This window comes from Squalius cephalus (genome assembly GCF_949319135.1).
Source record: "Squalius cephalus genome assembly, chromosome: 7".
In the NCBI taxonomy this organism is placed as follows: domain Eukaryota; kingdom Metazoa; phylum Chordata; class Actinopteri; order Cypriniformes; family Leuciscidae; genus Squalius; species Squalius cephalus.
The window spans coordinates 21,307,844-21,328,662 of record NC_137128.1 but is presented as its reverse complement, the minus strand read 5'-3'; the positions used below and the strand labels follow the sequence as shown (position 1 = coordinate 21,328,662).

The window sequence follows — 20,819 nt, the reverse complement described above, 5'->3', positions numbered from 1 at the left end:
CTCGTCGCTTTATAAACTTAAGATTGAGCCACTGGTGTCATTTGGACTATATTAACGATGTCTTTAATACATTTTCTGGGCCAGCAAGTTTCAGTCCCTTAAAAGCCTATGGAGAAGTGATCCAGCTCTCAGATTTAATCAAAAATATCTTAATCTGTGTTCCGAAGATGAACGAAGGTCTTACGGGGTTGGGACAACATGAGGGTGTGTAATTACTGACAGAATTTTCATTTTTAGGTGAACTAACCCTTTAAACACTAAATGTAAACATTTTATTCAATCCATTACTACTATATATATTTATATATTAATTTGCTCAAGCAAGTGGCAAAAACATTTAAACATTTCCTTATGTTAAAATCACAAACATTAAATTAAAACGGTAACACTTTACAACAAGTTCATTAGTTAACATGAACTAAGAATGAACAATACTTCTACAGCATTTATTAATCTTAGTTAATATTAGTTTCAACATTTACTAATACATTGTTAAAATCAAAGGTTGTATTTGTTAACATTAGTTAACCCACTGTGAACTAACATGAACAAACAATGAACAGCTTTATTTTTATTAACTAACATTAACAAAGATTAATAAATACTGTTACGGTGATGATGCACAGGGCAACTTTTTGAGCAATGTTGCTGGGCAATCTTGCAGAGCGACTGTTGCTTGGGCACTTTCCCATTGAAAATGGGCAATACATTTCTATCTGGATAATTTAGATCGGTCGTGGGCCCTGTGTCTCATCTGGTTGCCCGTTGACGGCAACATTGCTCAAAAAGTTGCCCTGTGTATCATCACCTTTACAAAGGTATTGCTCATTGTTAGTTAATACATTACAATGAGGTTCATTAGTTAACATTAGTTAAAGTGTTACCATTAAAACTTACAATTGACAAAAGCAGCTGACTCGTGATTTTTTTTCTTTAGAATTTAAATCTTTATATAAAAAGTCCCGCAGGTCGTACAGAACTTAGTTTCTCCACTTCAGCAACGAGTGTCATGCATTGTGCAGCCGCCTTGTTCTGTGTATTTCTCGGACCAGCAGCCTGTCATGTGATTAACACTTTCTGTGCAGATGCAAGGCCCTTGCACACACACAGGCTAATATAACAAACTGTACAGTGTATTTATCAATACATTTCTTTTTAATTTTGACCGCATCAGTTAGTTTTGCTACTCATGGTAAGTATTTTGCTGTTCTTTGCTTTACCCGGGCTAAAAGTAAAAAGATGACCGTAAAAAAATAGAAGTATAATTTAATGAAATGCTTTTATGATGAGATTACTACATTTTCATGGCAATCTGCTAATTTTGACCACGTTCTGAAACTTTTGAGTTTTGAAACTTGCAGGATATTTCTATTGTACAAGAACCTCTTAATATGCCAAAAGAACAAGGAAAATTTGATTTCTCAATTCATAACTTCATATTGTCCAGCTCAAATAATAATTTCAATAGAATTCTGTAGCTGATTATCCCTATATTTTCCCTCCCAGATACCTGGTCAAACACAAGGCCCATCTGAGGTTCTGAGCCTGCTGTCTGCTCTTCAAGATCTTCCCTCCCTCCAGAGACCTGTCAAGATGGACTACTAGACCCCCGTTCCTCTCAGCCCCCCCTGAAAGCACTTTGGATTTCCATCTGCTTCACCTTCTGCTGGCACCAGTTTGATTTCTAGTCTCTTCCTCCACCTGGAGATGAACAGGTCAGGGTGAGCAAGAGGAAATTTGGATGTTTGGGTTGGTCCTTGTCATGTTTTCTCAGTAGATTTGTATTTTTCAATTGTAAAGCTGTTGGTAATCAAGGCAGATTCAAAAGGAGATATTTGATGCTTTTTTTTTCTCTCTCTTTTTTTTGTAAAAACATGAGCTGGATAATGGAGAACCATTAAAAATGGTGACTCGCTGATATGAATAAAATGACTGCTACGTCTAAAAGCTCTTGTAATAACCGATTCACTTTGTTCCTTTCTTTTTTGTCCTTTTTCTGCCTTCTGTTCTATGAAGCGTAGAGTAGTGCATTGAAGTTCACTGCACAAATGCAAATGGTAAATTTAAGTCAGACTAGAAGAAGGCCTTGTGGTTTAGCGTGAGATGCCCTTGTTCAAAACCAACAAGACCACAAATAATAATCAAAGTAGAATTATTGAAAAATAAATATCCAGGATGCTACGGTTACATAAAATCTGTACTTCAGATTGTTCATGGTTAATATGCTCTGTTATTCTGCAGTATATTGGAAAATTTGGGCAAGTTTTACCCTGAAACCCAAGTACTGCTTGTGTCTAATTGCTATTTTTGAAATGGAAAATTCAGTTGCTTCCATAAGGCAAAGTCAGTTATCTACAAGGGTACACTTTTTCTTTTCTTTTTTTTTTTCTTTTTGATTGTTGGTTGGTTTTGTATAAATGCATTTAAAAGTAATGTTTGTTTTTAAACATTTCTGTTGAATGTGGATTATTATTAAATAATATTAAAAAGTTTAAACAAGTGGTGATGCATGTCTTTCCTCTTTGTTTCATTAGAGCCTGTAATTAGTTTGCAAACTGCAAGGCTTACACTGTCTCTACACTGGATGTGACAAATCACCAACAGTTAACTGTTTCTAACATATTCTACACACTTGCGAAACGCTACTTATGACAACAGTAGAAATGGATTTGAAGAAACGGCCTCAAAGTCCGACAACGGTCATGTCAGATGTACAGTAGATGTGGCGTTACAATATACAAACAATATTAATTACTAGTCAGACATTTCGATTTTCGTTTTAGAAGTACAAAAGGTAGTTTGTTCTCAATGTGAGGTCACAGTTACAGTTGATTATGAAAATAAGTCAGAACTGGGGTTTAAACTCACAATTGCAAGAAATAAAGTCAGAATTGCGAGATCTAAAATTTCAATTGCAAGAAAAAAATCAGAATCATGATATAAAAATGACCCTTTTCATTCTGTGGTGGAAACAAGCTCCCATACCTACATCTCAAACTGCTTCATGGTGATTTGCCATACGTCTCTAAAATATTGAGAAACGCATTTAATTTATATTTTTGTAATTTCTCACTTTAATATAGCTTTTTGCATCTAATCATTTGTGACTAGGACTTCTGTTTTGCAAACACCATTCAATAATGATGTGATTCGCATAGATCAAGCATAGAGCATCCTCTTATTAACCAGTTTAGTTAGTTCAGCTGCTGGCAGTTTCATTAAATCAAGCGGACAGCCATTTTGTGTTTGCTGGTCCACTGACAGGGTTTATTTATGTCTGTTTGGTGGCACTGCAGTGGTCGTCATCAGAAGAGGAAATATTACGCTTATGTAGTGAAGAGCAACGTATGCATGGATTAAAATAGCAGACTAAGGCTGTAAAACAAAAAAAAAGTTAAATGGAAGAGAGATGATTATCAAAGTCTGGTCTTTCAAGTTGAGAATGTTGCACTGTGGGATTCCATATGTGTGTCATTGAACATTGCACATTTTGACACGTAGTTTTGAAAACGAACGTTAAGGGTTGTTTTAAGGACATGTTCGTGCATGCCCGTAGCCAGTCACTCTGAAGCGGTCAAAGGCGATTCTAAACGAGTCAAAAAGTCGAGACAAGACCCATCGTCAAAATGTCTCTGTCCACCACTCTAGTTCATCCAAAACAAACCAAAAAAGAGACTCAAAGTGCTAAATACCGGAACAAGTTTAACTTGTTTAATGTACATTTTTAGAATCGATGCACATCTTGCCTTTTCCATCCAGCATTTCTTTAAGCGATCTCCCAAAATGCACATAAAGATAGGCTTGAAAAACAGCTTGTTGTAGTGAATCTTGGTTCCTTTCTTTTTTTGTTTTTTGTTCCACAGATCAACAGCATATGAGTAAGTAAATAATGGCAATGCAAGAATTTGCATTTTTGGGTGAAATATTCCTTTAATGAAATGATTGTTGATATCAGTTTACATTGGTAGATAATTTTTATGGGTTGTCTTTATGGGTTGATTACATGGTCATTATGGTTTGTGTTTTAAATGAGAAGTGAGAAAATGCAGATCATGCATTACTGCAGTCTTCAGGAGAAGGATCACTGCCAAGTTCTTTGCAGGAAACCAGCATATGCCTAATAATGTGACTTCCAGCCAGACATGGAAAGATCACTTTTATTGATGATTGACCTCCATGTGTCAATCTGAACATGAGGCGGGAACATGCTGGCAGGAATAAATATGATAACGCAAAAACGTGAATGAGGCATGCATTACTCTGAGCCATGCATAGATAATACATTAAAGGTTTGCAGCTAGTCAGAAATGGCTTTCAGATCTTAACTGATGTTAAAGAGCAAGTATTACTCTGATCACAGTGTAAATGAACAGCTGTTGTCTTTATTCAGAGCTGATTCCTCTCTATTATATGTGTACCGCTCCTCGTGCTGTTTTTGCAGTTGTCGGTACCGTTGAGCTCTAGTGAGATGGGATCTTTACGGATTATGTACCTGAAAAAAAAGAAAGAAAACAAAACATAAAACTACAGATTCATGTAAAAGGTACTACAATTAGGGTTAATCTCAAGAAAAAGATTGCAGAATTAAAGATCAATTCTGCTCATATTGCAACCTAAAACCAAAAGAAGGAAATTATAGAAAATACACTTATTTATACAAGAAATTGTAAAAAAAAGAAGAATTAACTACAATGCAATTCAGACCTTTTTTGTTTTCAAGATTTCTCATAGAGATCTTGTTTTCATGACAATTAGGAAAATTCCCCCTGCCAAATTCTCAGAGGAAAAAATTGTCAGACTACTGTAATGCAAAAAGAAATTAAAAATATATATTTTGAATAATGTATGCATAGTATTTACAATGCCTGACCAAAAAAAAAAAAAAAAGAAGAAAAATCACAGTCTAATATTTTATTGGACCAGCTTAAGCTTTGATGCATTTTCCATGGCATCATTTCCATAAGCTTGTGCAACAATTAGTTTTCACTGTTATGCTGATGATACTCAGTTTCGTCAGGGCGTGAAGAAATATAGAGCTTACTAATTCACAAAATTAAAGGTATAGCGGAGGATTTTCCCGAATTTTAGAAAAGAACCACCCTCTCCACTTTTTGAAAAAATGCCCATGCGCAACACTCTACCTGCTCACGAGAGGAAACGCCTATTAAACGTGTGCACGAGAGAGCATGCACGAGCTAATCATAGCTTACATTAACTTCTACTAGCAGTGATTTTAAATGGATTTCTCCAAATAGCATGCCAAACTTTACCTGTCAAGTAGAAACTTCACGACTGAGGCATCAGTGGGAAGCCCAACCTGTGTTTTGAGCGCACGCCATCGTGTGAATCATGTGCACGAGGACGTACGACGGCCTTACGTAAACATATCACCAGAATGATTGACACTTAGGAGGACCAATAGTCTTGATGATCCACCCGGAAAAAGAAAATCCTCCGCTATATCTTTAACGGAACGAATAGCTGATATAAAAAACTGGACGACTAATACTTAATTAATTACTGAAAACTGAATTAATCTACTTAATTCTGAAAAAAAACATTCTAATTATTGGACAAAAAACGTCCTCACGTAATAACTGTCTAACACTTGATGGCTGCTCTGTCAAGTCTTCGTCGTCAGTTAGGAACCTGGGTGTGCTCTTTGATACCAATCTTTCATTTGAAAGTCACGTTTCTAGTATCTGTAAAACCGCATTCTTCCATCTTAAAAAATATCTAAATGATGATCTGGACGCGACGACAATGCAGTCCTGAAGTGTCAACTAGTCTCTCCCCTGTGAAGGCCTCCTTCCCTTTACCTCTGTACAGATAAAACGTTGTCAAAATGATTCCAGTTCGCATGGATCTGCAGAAACGACTAAAAATGATGTATTATGCAGGCCAGACAAGTAATGGGTCGACACTGTTGCTGTCTTGGATAAGTGTTTTTCTTAAGGCTACACAGCTGTTTAGTCCCAATCCCCTAAGTTATCTTTGCATTGTGTGTGTGGAAATGCTCTTACTTTCACTATTAAACATAGCTGTGAGTACAACTATTGATATTACTGTTGATTTGATTCCACCAAACGTTTAAATGATCTCAGATTTTTCTTTTCGACCACATTTCTTCCTCAGAGATGACTGTTCACCACTATCCTTTCAGGTTTCAACAATGTGTTGGACAGTTAAACCAGTTTAAGTAGTTTCAGCAATAGTTGTTTTCTTTGCTTGATGAAAGACGATAATTTGACCCTTCTGAAACAGAGGAACATCTTTTCCATGACCACAGGATATGTCTTCCGACATAACTGTCAGGGTTAAATTACTCATTGCCAGCTGTAACACATTAATGATTGCAGCAATTATCCAATGAAGACTCTTACCTATTTCCAAGTGGTCACCTTTTTTTGGCCAGGCAGTTTATGTAGTATTGGCTGTACTGGATTTAATTTTAGTATGATTTTAATTATGTAAAATATATATATATATATATATATATATATATATATATATATATATATATATATATATATATAAAAATGGTCTGTTACAATGCAAAACAATTCATAAAATATACATAAGTCTATAAAAAATAAATGAGTTTCATTTAGCAAATCATAAGTTCTTAATTTTTTCTTCCCTATGAAGTACAAAAGATTTAGCTTCACTTACACAATGTCATTTAGCTCCAGCTGTGTATCTGGTGACGGGTTGAGTAAGGCATAAGAGTGGCTACTCGGGTTAATATTCAGCTCATCTGGATTGAGAAACGCATGTTAACAGAATAAAAAGTCATTTCAGTCATAAAAATGTGTTATTCTCCAGAACCATGCCCTAGTAGTAATGAGCCTCAACTGAAAATATGAGGTATAAAATCAAATCAATGTTTTTAAAAAGCTGAATGTCACCACATTATGTTAATTAGTTTTATATTTTGAAATGAAATTTTGCATAATACAAGTCAAGTTTCAGATTTGTTTTTTCATACTGCTGCCATTGGCACTATTATTACTAGTGTGTGGACAAATGATAATTTTACACCCTGGTTACACAGTTCTCAAAATCAAATCAAATAACGCATAGAAACTTACTAATTCATTCTGCACAAGATTTCACTGTATAATTCGACTCATAAGATGGTGTCTCACCGAATCCCCTCGTGGAGAGCCCCAGGTTTTGCATGCGGTTCTTGACCATCTCAGTAAGCTCCTGTCTCTCTGAGCATGAGAGCAGGACGTCCCGGTGCTGGCTCAATCTGTCTGCATCACGCTCCGCGTGCCACGGCCCCAGAAGATTGGAAGCCCACTGCAGGCTCTTTCGGCGCAGAGAATGAGTGTGTACATTGCTGTCTGGGAATTCACACTGAAGAACCTGAGGATGCTCCTCCTCGTCAAAGACTGACACTTTGTCTGATGTTTGGGATTGAGGAGACTAGAAGAAAGAAAGACTGATTGCTTTAAAATGGTAAGTAAAAAAAGCCCTGTTATTGCATGTTTTTCACTTTTCAAAAGGAATATTCAAAAAAAAAAATACATTTCGTCTTTTTAACAAACTTTTATCACTCTCACTCTCTATTAAAGTTACAATTTTAATTTTAAATTATGAGAAAAAAAGTTTAGAAAATGCCAACATTTGGTCCCGAGCCATCCCCTAATATTCTGAATGTTAAGTTTCCATGCTGCTTAATATTTTTGTGGAAACCGTAATACATTCTTTTTCTTTGATGAATAGAAAGTTCAAAATAATTAGAAATTTGCCTTGAATTAGAAATTTGCTATTTGAAATATAAATCTTTAGATGCCTTAACTGTCACTTTAGATCAATTTAAGACACCATTGCTGAATAGAAGTAGCCTATTAATTTCTTTCAAAAACATTTTTAAAAACCTTACCAACCCCAAAGTTTTAAACAATAGAGTGCAACAGTCGGGTTCTGGAAGTAAAAAATGATTTTAAACAATAACCTATAAACCTTTAAAGACAGCCCTGTGAGCTACTTTGGTTGTTAATTGATAGTATTTGATTTTATTGAAGCCGCCAGCGCACATTATTACATTAATAACTAAAACTTACATTAGCCATGATGATGTACAGAAAATTACACCAATCAGAGGTTCAAAACACGCCGAAAGATCTCATTAGCTCCGCCCACTGCCATGAAACTTGGAAAAAGACTCTGCCTCCCTATGCTCTCAAAATACTAAATAATTTGAATATATATACATATTTTGCAATAAATCTAAAATATATTGTTTGTATATATATATATAATCAACTTTTTAAATGAGTTGTTTTATATTTCGTCATCGTTTTAACTTGATTATGCTGTTCGCAATGTTTCATGGGATCGTAGTTCTTTCTATCACAAAAGCCGTTAAGACTACAGTCTTGTATCCTATTATTTTTGTCCGATTTTCAAATACGTTTCGCTTCAAATCAGAGTTTATAATGTTATGATTCACCTCGTAGCTGGTTGGCTTGTTTCATGGCTTATAACTCTTTAACAAAACTTTTTTTTTTTATCCCTATGGGAGAAATGAATAGAAAAAATAGTTCTGGAACCAGCGCCACTGGAAAAGTTGTTCCACTCTATAGTGTACATGAGTAAAGTGCTAGAACTACTCAGGATACAAACATTTCACTAGTTACCTGTTAAATTTTAACAGTCTAGGGAAAATCCATTGATAAAACGGATGTTGACTGAATAGATCTAATTTGTGTTATTGCATATTCAGTTGTTTGCATGATAATTATCACTTATGTGAGGGATAATCCATGGCTATCTGTGCATTAAATGATTTTAAATGCACAATGTGGAGGCAAAGAACACCCAGACGCGAAGCCTTGGATTATTATATCATGGTCATTTACCTGCATTGACAAGTTAAAGCTGTTATTGATGTTTGGCGCGCAATATTTGAGCGGAAGTGTAAAAATGACGGTTAATTTTGTCAGTTACGGCTCGGTAGATCTACTATTCTGGCCGCTTTAAATCAGACACATAGATAAAGTAGTGTGTAAGATTACATTTTTTTCAATGAATGAAATTTAGCCACTGAGTCCAGGAAGTCAGTTTCAAGGGGGGATGGAGTTCCAGTTTAAAATATAGAGGATTCCCATCTTTTATCCACGTAATAGCCTTCAAATGCTCAAATTACATTCAGAAATACAGTGGGATTTTCTGCATCTAAGGTTTAAAAATATAAAATATGATCCCAACTAGGGTCCCCCTAGTAAATTTCGGCCATTTTCACCCCTTATAGCATTTATTTTAATTAAATATCAAGAGAGAGAGAGAGAGATGAGTGTGGGAATTACCTGCATCTGTGCAGCATCTCTCTAAAAACAATGAAGCTGTGAGTTTAATTACTTCAAAAACAGCGATGTTACCCCCTCGTTTCTGAGAAATATAATGCAGCAATTAAGTAGCGAAGCTAATTCATTAATGTATGTCGCGGGCAGCGATGAAAACAAGTTCCTCTGCTCCTGAATGTTTCTGTGTACTATGAGCACCGTGATCTCCCATCTCGGTGTGCGAGTGTGTGCTTCAATAAAAGCAGCACATTAATATAGAACGGTGATTGAACTGACTGGAACCTGTGCAGTAAATGGTTTTAAATTACACTTATCACATTAAATCCACATTCATTCAGCCTCTCTTCTAATGCATGGCTGCACGCTACATCTAACTCCCCCCTCCATCCCCAGCTCCACCTAGCTGAAAATCTGTAATCTAATCTGATATCTATTTTGCGATTGTCTTCGGTATACAGTGAATGTCATTGTAATTATCCTTCCTCATGTATTTTGGTTTGTTTACAACAACAGCTCATGTTAAATTTGTGAATTGTAATTATGTATGCCTGATTACTGTATCTGCTCTGTTACCCCAAAGGGGGGGGGGGGGGGGGGTTGGCTCTCCCCGCTCTGTCCAGGCATGGCTGCATGGACGGGCGCGCGGAGTCTTCCCAGAACAGAACCATACTGCCAACACTAACTGTATGCATTATCATTATAATAAAATATACATTTGACGAAAGTGGTCCTGATTGAACTGATAATTAAGTAACAAGTAAAGCTGGCTCCTTCCCTTCTGTTCTAATTGAACGGTTTCTCCTGACCTAAAAGTGTGTAAGTATGTGTTGCACTGAACATAATGAAACCTCGGGAGGTTGAACTTTCTGAGACTCTGTCCTGTAGATGCCGATGGGAATGTCTCCCACAGTGGTGGACAGCACTTGGTACAGTGTGCCGTACGTCTGGATGCACAAGTCCTCCTCTTTGATCCTCAACTGAAATGTAATATACCACATTTTAACACTGCTGAAACGGTATAAAATAAAAGCATTGACGGTAAAAGTCACACTTACAGCGCACAGGAAACCAGAATTTGGTGTAGTTTCCAGTCCAAGCAGTAGTCTGGTGATGGTTATCATATAATCCTTAACAAAACTCTGAAACAACAGAAGCACTTGTAACACAATTATGGACAAATTTGAAGATCTGAACATTTACAATTTTCAGAAGCAAGAGCATTTTTTAAAGAAGTTAATTATGCTCATCAAGGCTGTAATATTGTAAAATATTATTACAATTTAAAATAACTGTTGTTATATTATATATTTTAAAATGTAGTTTATTCCTTTGATGCAAAGCTGAATTTTCAGCATCATTACTCCAGTCTTCAGTGTCACATGATCATTCAGAAATCATTCTGATATGACGATTTGCTTCTCAAGAAACATTTATTATTATCATCAATTTTGAAAACAATTTTGCTGCTTGATGGGAAATAAGATACTATGGAAGTCAATGGGGTCCATCAAGTGTTTGCTTACCGACATTCTTCAAAATATCTTCTTTTGTGTTCAGCAGAAGAAAGAAACTCATACAGGTTTGGAACAACATGAGGGTGAGTAAATGATGACAGACTTTTCATTTTGAAGTGAACTATTCCTTTAATAATTTTGTGGAAACCATGATAAGGGAAAGTTGAAAATAAAACAGAAATAGTAATGTCTATTGAAAAGTAAATCCTTGCTCAATAAAAGTATTTATTCTTTAAAAAAAAATTAAACTGACCCCTAAATTTTGAACAGTATATACATATATACTGAACATATGTATATTGGTGTTCAGCTAATAAAGTTTTTTATTGCCATATTGCCATCTAGTGGGCATTAGCAGGCAAATATTCATAAATGATTTCAGGCCAACAGGCAGCACATTTCTTTTAGCAGAGGGGTGTTAGTTACCTGGTAGAGGAGTGTGTCCAGCATGCTAATACTGAACACCTTACCAGCTGCAAAGGGCAAGCGAAATATGAAGGATAAGTTTGAGCCTTTCTCTTTTTCTTTCTGTTCCATAAAGCCATGCAGATAAACATGGAAAAGAAGGATTAGGACCAAACAGATTAATCAAGCCTAAATCAATCTTTTTTATGATTCAATGTAATAAGAGTGACAAAAGCATGTTATGAATTTCTGCTCACCTTCTCCAGTTTGGAGAATTCCAGTGAGTGACAGTCCTTTGCGCAGAACTGCATGAATCTCATGTTAGCGGGATGAGTTAACTCTGTGATGATGTTGAGACCAGAGAACAGCCTACAAACGAGTCATTTACAGGAGAATATTTCAATGACTTTACAAGATCTTTAGTGCCCTTGTGAGAAAGAAGTGTGCCTAAATGTATTAGTCTAGATGGAAATAGGGGTCCACGCGCACCCCCCGGCTTTTTTTATGCCACCTGATTTTTTTAAATCTTTAAAGTGTCTATTTTCAGAATCTGCCAGGTACCAAGCTGAATTAATGTCCCAAAGGCTTCATTTTTAACCCTTTGCGGAACCCGACCAGAACCCGAAAAATAAAAAAATTACATAGAAAGTGGCTTAACATTTGAAGTAAACAACATACAGAGACAAATGAACACATTTTCCCATACAATTCTGACCCCAGGAATTTAATGGAATGGTTATTTTTAACATTTGATAACATATTGACCCTATTTCTGGACAATAATAGCAAAAAATTGCCAAAATGTGTAGAGGATCAACTATATTTTCATTTTCTGAAGCGCATACGGTGATTTTTTTTTCACAAACTGTTATTTCTTTATCATTCAAGTGTCTGTTTTAAAATGAAATTGGGTACCAAGCTGAAATAATGTCCAAAATGCTTTATTTTTAACCCTTTGCACCAAACCCGAAAAATCGAATGTGATTTAAAGTGCTATAACTTTTGATGTAAACAACTCACAGACACAAATGGACACATTTTTCCATACAATTCTGACCCAGGGAAATTGTTATTTGTTATATTTTACAACATCTTGACCATCTATGGTCAAAAACAGCAAAAAAAGATAATTTGACACCATTTTTATTATACTAATAGCAGGCTGAAATGGGGTTTATTTTAACCTTTTACTGCACCTATCCTGAACCTGAAGAAATTGAAAATAGCTTTACTTTTGAAGTAAACAAAACAAAACAAAGCAAATTAACTTAAAAAAAAAAATCCAAAAAGTTGACTAACTGCCAGTTTGGGAATGTTGGGGCTTTGCAATTGGCAGTTGGTGGCCGTTGGTTGGTACCTACAGATCGCCATCTCACACTGCTCTCTCTTTTGGAACAATTTCAGTACGTATTTGAAACTATAATTAAGATATACCTTTGTAGTCATAACTAAGTCATAAGTCATTTTTCAACAGTTTTTACTATAATCACAGGCTTTCGGAAAGCGAGAAGCTATCATATCTGCACAGTATCCGAGATATGAGACTCTGTTAAGCAGACAGTTCACCATACCGCAAGATGGATATTTGTGAACCGATTCCATTTACATTAGGGACTTGCCTTTGGATACAATTGGCTATCACCAATACTGCTATAAAAGCTTTACAGGGAAAATAGATTGTTTACAAGTGTCAAAGGCTTCTACATCTGGTGAATCATCATCATCATTGAAAAAGGACTCTCCATGTCAAATCTCTGTCAATTCAATCTGAAGGAGCTCCAAGAAGGTGTTCCTTCTTGTTTCCCAATCAGTGACAAAGCAAAATCCAAGTTCAAGGGCAAGACTGAAGAGCTTACAAAGTTTCAGAGTTGGAAACACAAGGAACTAGCCTGGAAAGTTATTGAACCTAGGGCGCAGGAATTAAAGAAAGAGGCTCTTTATCGCAAGGTGTAGGACAAGGACCTTTTTGCAATGGAAGCTAAGTATCATCTATCATGCAGAAACAACTTCAACACAGAGTTCCAAACCCATGAGCATGGAAGGGAGAGAGCAGAAAAGGCAGCAGACAACATTGACAGCCTGCAGGCCCAGAAGATAGCAGCACATAACAAGTCGTATTGTGTGGTAAAGGATTACATTCTTAGGAATGTGATTGAATGCAAAGAGGTTGTCCAGCTAAGACCCATGTGCAACTTGTACATGAAGACATTGGAAAATAACGGTCATTGGAATCGAGAACGGTCACTTCATATTGCATAGCTAATACGCAGTGGGAAACTCCTTTCCTCTAGCTAATAATTTAAAACGCAGTGCAGCTGCACAGCGAACACAGCAGAGTGTCTAGCTCGCCCATTGGCTGTGCTGCGGCAACTGCACAACCTATGGCCAAGCGCCTCTGACGCGCGACCCAATCAGATGACTTGGCGTCCAACACGTCAGAGTGCACCTAAATGGGCGTGGCCTTAGTCTATAAAGGAAGCCCATTCTGGCCAAATAGCAGGTTTTATCTCTTTCAGTGACTCTTCGCGTCTCTGACCTCCTCTGAAGCTTTCGCTGTCGAAACAAGCAATAACAGCTAGAGCAAGCCTTGCATACAGTAGACAGCGACTTCAACTCACCTCAAAGCCGCTTCTCTTCTGTCGCTGCTCTCCTGAGGCCATTCGGCGAGAAAAACGCAATATCCTTTACTGCTACTGTTGTGTTCGCCGCTGCGACACTCAGTTCTAAAAGAGTCAAATTTAGCGAATGTTGTTTCAAATGCCTCGCCCCTCGTGCACCTCATGCGGAGCACGCATACACAAGGAAGATGGGCACTCAGAGTGCGCCACGTGCCTGGGACCCACCCACACTGAAGCTGCACTCTCTGCCGTGGGCTGCTCTCACTGCGAGAGCCTGCCCATCTCAACACTGCAGACGCGGCTCGCTCTCTTTCGAGACGGCGACACCGTCGCTTTCTCACTTTCTCACTCACATTCTCCATCTCAGTCTACTTCGCTGGTCCTGTTCACTCAGGCAGACCTCTCCCTTCAAGCGGCAGGTCTCGTCTCCTTCGGCGGATCGCACAAAGAACACGGCGACAGCCTCTCCATTGCTGCGTCTGAGGAAGAGTGGACGGGCTCGGTTGACCCCGCCTTCTCATAGTCTGCTGTTAGCGCTGCTGCTACCGGAACTAATTCGGACGCTGAGATGCTGAGTATCCTCACTGCAGCCGTTTTAGACCTCGGTCTCGAATGGGCCTCGCCTGAGGAGCCACCCAGAAGCAGGCTGGATGGATGGTTTCTGCCTGGGCACCAGCAGGCCCCCGTCACAAGCCAGCGCCTTTTTTCCCTGAGGTCCACGACGAACTCACGAAATCATGGTGTGCACCGTACTCGGCACGTACGAGTGCTTTTACTTCCGCCATGCTCTCATCTGTTGACGGCACAGCAGAAAAAGGTTATGAGAAGCTGCCTCTGCTCGAAGAAGCAGTTGCCGCCCATCTATGCCCGCCCACTGCTGTTGGCTGGAGATCCAGAGCGGTTCACAACCCATCCCTGGAGTGTCGAAATGGGTTTTGTACATTATAAAGCGAGGTCACTCGCTCCAATTCCCTCGCAGACCCTCACGGTTTCAGGTGGTCATCGAGACCTCGGTGAGAAGCGGCGTGGCTCACGTGCAAAATCTGCTATAAAAAAGGGCGATAGAATTAGAGGGACCATGTGAAACCCGAGGGAGGGGTTCTAGCAGACCAATCACAGCGCTTGCGTCCGCATAGAATTGACAAGTTGTTACATTTTTGGAGAGGTGCTCGTCAGGGTACGCCGAAGGGTAAGCGCTAAACACAGCCTACGATGTAGCTATGGCGTAAGTTTGACACAGAAGTATAAATTGGGCTTAACTTTCACATTCAGATAACGCCCCATCACAGGCCATTCTTGAGATTCGCATTCGAGGGGGAGGCTTATCAATACACGGTCATACCGTTCGGTCTGTCTCTAGCAGCCCGTACTTTCACAAAGTGCATGGACGCAGCACTTTCTCCCCTGAGGCAACGGAGTGCGCGTGCTGAACTATCTCGACAATTGGCTCATTATGTGTCAGTCGAAGACCGAATTATTGACACACAGATCCATGCTCCTCAGCTACTTTATTAGAATGCTTGGGGCTCAGGGTAAATTTTTCCAAGAGCAAACTGTTACCCAGCCAGAAGGTAATCTTTCTGGAACAGTTATCGACTCTACAATGATGAGAGCACGGCTCACACCAGAGTGGGCTCTCTCTATAAGGGGTCCTTCAGGGTAGGTGCGTGCATGCCCCTCAGGAAGTTTCAGAGGCTTCTCGGTCTCATGGCCGCTGCATCATCAGTACTCCAGCTAGGGTACGATCTTATCAGTCTACCTATTACTGTCCATTAGCACAATTGTCCTGGGATTTATGTTCGGAGCGAGCCCGGCTCTTATACTCCAGCCCCTTATTCATGAAACCCGACTCACGTCTGGTTACTGTCACTATGTTGGGGTTTGTTATGGCTTGTTTCTGTGAGCCTCGGGGTGCTTCCCTAGGATCCAGTTGTATGCAGCCACTTGCTAATAGTGCGGCATTTTACATTGCGTTACAATACGAAGTGACCGATCTCGAAAGGGAACGTACTCGGTTACTAATGTAACCTCGGTTCCCTGAGAGTAAGGGAACGAGTATTGCGTAGCCTGCCGCACTATTACAATCTGTTGGGATTTGTCACTTAAAGGAGAACTCCGGTCAATTTTAACATTGAGCTCATTTTTTGTACATTTGGAGTGCTGTCAATACAGAGAACAACGACAAAAATCGGTGTTGCCTACACCGTGTTATCCTCTTTTTAAAATTTGCACCCTGTTGACTTCAATAGGGCAAGTTTTAAACCTGCTTTTAGCCTCTTAACATCCTTGATGTGTCATTACAAGTGCACAGCCAATGTGAGTGATTAAAAAGAGGATAACACGGTGTAGGCAACACCGATTTTTGTCGTTGTTCTCTGTATTGACAGCACTCCAAATGTACAAAAAAATGAGCTTTAAAAGTTGATTTAAACCTGCTATTTGGCCAGAATGGGCTTCCTTTATAGACTAAGGCCACGCCCATTTAGGCGCGCTCTGACGTGCGACCCAATCAGATGACTTGGCGCCAAACACGTCAGAGGCGCTTGGCCATAGGTTGTGCAGTTGCCGCAGCACAGCCAATGGGCGAGCTAGACACTCTGCTGTGTTCGCTGTGCAGCTGCACTGCGTTTTAAATTATTAGCTAGAGGAAAGGAGTTTCCCACTGCGTATTAGCTATGCAATATGAAGTGACCGTTCTCGATTCCAATGACCGTTATTTTCCAATGTCTTCATGTACAAGTTGCACGTGGGTCTCAGCTGGACAACTTCTTTGCATTCAATCACATTCCTAAGAATGTAATCCTTTACCACACAATATGACTTGTTATGTGCTGCTATCTTCTGGGCCTGCAGGCTGTCAATGTTGTCTGCTGCCTTTTCTGCTCTCTCCCTTCCATGCTCATGGGTTTGGAACTCTGTGTTGAAGTTGTTTCTGCATGATAGATGATACTTAGCTTCCATTGCAAAAAGGTCCTTGTCCTACACCTTGCGATAAAGAGCCTCTTTCTTTAATTCCTGTGCCCTAGGTTCAATAACTTTCCAGGCTAGTTCCTTGTGTTTCCAACTCTGAAACTTTGTAAGCTCTTCAGTCTTGCCCTTGAACTTGGATTTTGCTTTGTCACTGATTGGGAAACAAGAAGGAACACCTTCTTGGAGCTCCTTCAGATTGAATTGACAGAGATTTGACATGGAGAGTCCTTTTTCAATGATGATGATGATTCACCAGATGTAGAAGCCTTTGACACTTGTAAACAATCTATTTTCCCTGTAAAGCTTTTATAGCAGTATTGGTGATAGCCAATTGTATCCAAAGGCAAGTCCTCTAATGTAAATGGAATCGGTTCACAAATATCCATCTTGCGGTATGGTGAACTGTCTGCTTAACAGAGTCTCATATCTCGGATACTGTGCAGATATGATAGCTTCTCGCTTTCCGAAAGCCTGTGATTATAGTAAAAACTGTTGAAAAATGACTTATGACTTAGTTATGACTACAAAGGTATATATTAATTATAGTTTCAAATACGTACTGAAATTGTTCCAAAAGAGAGAGCAGTGTGAGATGGCGATCTGTAGGTACCAACCAACGGCCACCAACTGCCAACTGCAAAGCCCCAACATTCCCAAACTGGCAGTTAGTCAACTTTTTGGATTTTTTTTTTAAGTTAATTTGCTTTGTTTTGTTTTGTTTACTTCAAAAGTAAAGCTATTTTCAATTTCTTCAGGTTCAGGATAGGTGCAGTAAAAGGTTAAAATAAACCCCATTTCAGCCTACTATTAGTATAATAAAAATGGTGTCAAATTTGCTTTTTTTTTGCTGTTTTTGACCATATATGGTCAAGATGTTGTAAAATATAACAAATAACAATTTCCCTGGGTCAGATTTGTATGGAAAAATGTGTCCATTTGTCTCTGTGAGTTGTTCACATCAAAAGTTATGGCACTTTAAATCACATTCGATTTTTCGGGTTTGGTGCAAAGGGTTAAAAATAAAGCGTTTTGGACATTATTTCAGCTTGGTACCCAATTTAATTTTAAAAAAGACACTTGAATGATAAAGAAATAACAGTTTGTGAAAAAAAAAATCACCGTATGCGCTTCAGAAAATGAAAATATAGTTGATCCTCTACACATTTTTGGCAATTTTTTGCTATTATTGTCCAGAAATAGGGTCAATATGTTATCAAATGTTAAAAATAACCATTCCATTAAATTCCTGGGGTCAGAATTGTATGGGAAAATGTGTTCATTTGTCTCTGTATGTTGTTTACTTCAAATGTTAAGCCACTTTCTATATAATTTTTTTATTTTTCGGGTTCTGGTCGGGTTCCGCAAAGGGTTAAAAATGAAGCCTTTGGGACATTAATTCAGCTTGGTACCTGGCAGATTCTGAAAATAGACACTTTAAAGATTTAAAAAAATCAGGTGGCATAAAAAAAGCCGGGGGGTGCGCGTGGACCCCTATTTCCATCTAGACTATATTGCATATGCACTTATAGTGTACTTAAATCTTAAAAGTATTTAAAAAAGCATATATATATATATATATATATAAAAATAATATTAGTGATATAAAAGGTCACAAGTGTACTTAAAGAGAGTAGGCAACACTTTCATGACTATGTTGCTTAACACACTCAAGTACACTTTAAAAAAATTAATTTTCTAATAGTCAAATTTAAAGTTTTAAATCATGTTCAATAATCTTTTGTCATTCTTTAAATCTGTATTTTGATGTGTTGACTAACATTCTAAAGCACATGTAAAATCCTAGATTATAATTTTAACTGTAGTGTGTTATTGCATTTAAAGTTAATATTTTAAATGTACTAAATTGCACTTCATCATTATAATTGTGTAATTACAAATATATTTAAATGCATGACATACAAGTTTCGATATAAATCATTAACTCTTTTCCTGCCATTGACAGAATTTTCCGGCAATCAATGTTTTCATGTGATACGGTACTAGGGGGCGCTATTACGCATCCATTATTAAGGATCCAAAAACAAGCGAAGCAGAAAGAAGTGATCGAAGCATTGCTTACACACATGTAAGCTAACGTAATCATCAAATATTCTCGCCTGGGAAAACCCAGACAAACTTCCGGCAAATTTAGATTTGTTCTGCAAGTAGTCTGGCAAAGAGCCCATTCAAGCCGATTTCTAATCTGTCCAAATCAAGGCACCAATCAGAAACGTTGAGGAATGATTTACATGATGACGATCGCTCTGATTGGTTTTAGGTCTATCCAATTGCGCCCAGAGGCATTTGAGCGATGTCCGTTGGTGAAGCGCACCAACTTTTAAATGCATTATTATATTCAAATTGCAAACACATAAGGACAGTCTCCATGAAAAACCCACTGGCAGATGAACGTGCTACTACATTTCTCTCTGAAACGGTAGGAAATTAAATTAGATTTAATAGAGGATTTTAACTGTGACAAGATGATTGACAGGGCAGTTTAAGTCAGTGACAGGATGCACGCGACAGATCCGTCCGATAAAGATGACGAAGTAGTATGTCCCAAAGCTTGCCTACTTTTTTGCTACACATTCAAGTAAATACCTTTTCTTCACAAAAAGAGAACATACTTTTATGGCGTAGTGTAACTTAGGCAGGACGCAGCATATGGCTTTACACGATGACGATCGCTCTGATCTTTAACCAGGCTACAAACATTCCACAGCATATAAATAAAAACTGCCTAATGATACTGAATGAAATGTTGAACCCCTTGGAGAGGTATACGAATGTGAAGCTTTAGGGTGTTGATAGAAGCGATCTACTCCATCTACGTTTTGATCATTGTTCTGAATCCGATCCAGACAAAATCTTTGACAAAAAGATGATTTTTCTCAGCTTTTTGTCTAAAATGTTGCTTTTTTATGAAACTTACCCACATTCAAGTGTTAATAAAAAAAGAATCCATTAAGCTAGAATAAAATAATTTATGAAAACGTATATTATGAAAAGTGTAAGAGATTACCTTTGTTTTATGTCTTTTTGGGACGAGAGCGTGCCTGCCTGGAGATCGACCTTGAGGGAGCTTCCAGGAGTACATGGACTAAATCACTATCTCACTGCAGACCCCTCTTTACCATCGGTGAGATGGAGGAGGATCACCACATCACAGTCCACAACTTGATTTTATTTGAGGATATGGAGGATAATAGTACCGAGCATGTTTCTCACCCAGCACCCTGAGAATTCTGCCTGTTCCGCATCGGCCAAGAAGGCCGTCCCTGAGATGTCTGTCTATTCCACGTCAGCCAAGAGGACCATCTGTCTGTCCTGTACCTAGAAGGTTGTTTCTTAAACCCCTGCCTACACTTCTCAGTCCACCAGCCTCCGCTTAGAACCTTCGTGCCTTTCCCTCCACCTCGCTACCTTGGCGCACACCTGGGTTTCCTCGTCCTTCCGGTTCTGCCTTGGTCAGGCGTCACTCTGTCGTCGCCATGGACTTACGGGCCTTTGTTTATGACTCGTCCCTGCACCCATTTGGCTCCGTCTTCCCTTCAACTCCACCTCAGTCCTCCGGGCACCCTGGCTTCACCACTAGTCCCCACAGCTCTGCCTTGGTCTCCAGGACCTTCAGTGTCGCCCAGTCTCCGCCTGGGTCTCCATCAACTCTGCCTCAGTCGGTCGTCCCCCTGGTTCCGTCTGCCTAGTCTCGGCCATGGCTCCTCCCTCCCTCAACTCCACCGTGGGCATTCATCATGGGATTCTAGCTGGAGATTCTGCCCTGGCTCCTCCTACTGCCAATTCCTCCTGGCTTCTACAGCCGTCATCTCCTCCCTGGCTTTTCCTGTTGTTTGCTCTGTCGTGGTTACTGTGTTCATGCATTGTGCCTGGGTCCTCCACCCAAGACCCATCCCGCCCTCCTCTGTTGGACTTTTTTATTGTTGTTATATAAGACGCATAGGCACGCATTCTGGATGGAGGGGAATGTAGGCTTATCT

General features: G+C 38.9%; 1 protein-coding gene and 1 pseudogene across 2 annotated transcripts in view; one reads left to right on the top strand and one right to left on the bottom strand.

The window, feature by feature from the left end:
* Positions 1–2,397, top strand: part of LOC307161808 (parafibromin-like) — a 32,351-nt pseudogene extending 29,954 nt beyond the window's left edge. Inside the window, exon 11 of the transcript XR_013824067.1 lies at positions 1,507–2,397. The product of XR_013824067.1 is annotated as a parafibromin-like (transcript). The remainder of the gene's footprint in view (positions 1–1,506) is intronic.
* Positions 2,398–3,906: 1,509 nt separating this feature from the next.
* Positions 3,907–20,819, bottom strand: part of kcnt2a (potassium channel, subfamily T, member 2a) — a gene marked incomplete at its 5' end in the record, with an annotated part of 38,909 nt that continues 21,996 nt past the window's right edge. The window contains 7 exons of the mRNA XM_079876750.1: positions 3,907–4,492; positions 6,673–6,757; positions 7,149–7,431; positions 10,163–10,291; positions 10,370–10,453; positions 11,255–11,356; positions 11,491–11,602. Coding sequence (XP_079732876.1) covers positions 4,387–4,492; positions 6,673–6,757; positions 7,149–7,431; positions 10,163–10,291; positions 10,370–10,453; positions 11,255–11,356; positions 11,491–11,602 — 901 coding nt within the window. The 3' untranslated portion in view covers positions 3,907–4,386. The remainder of the gene's footprint in view (positions 4,493–6,672; positions 6,758–7,148; positions 7,432–10,162; positions 10,292–10,369; positions 10,454–11,254; positions 11,357–11,490; positions 11,603–20,819) is intronic.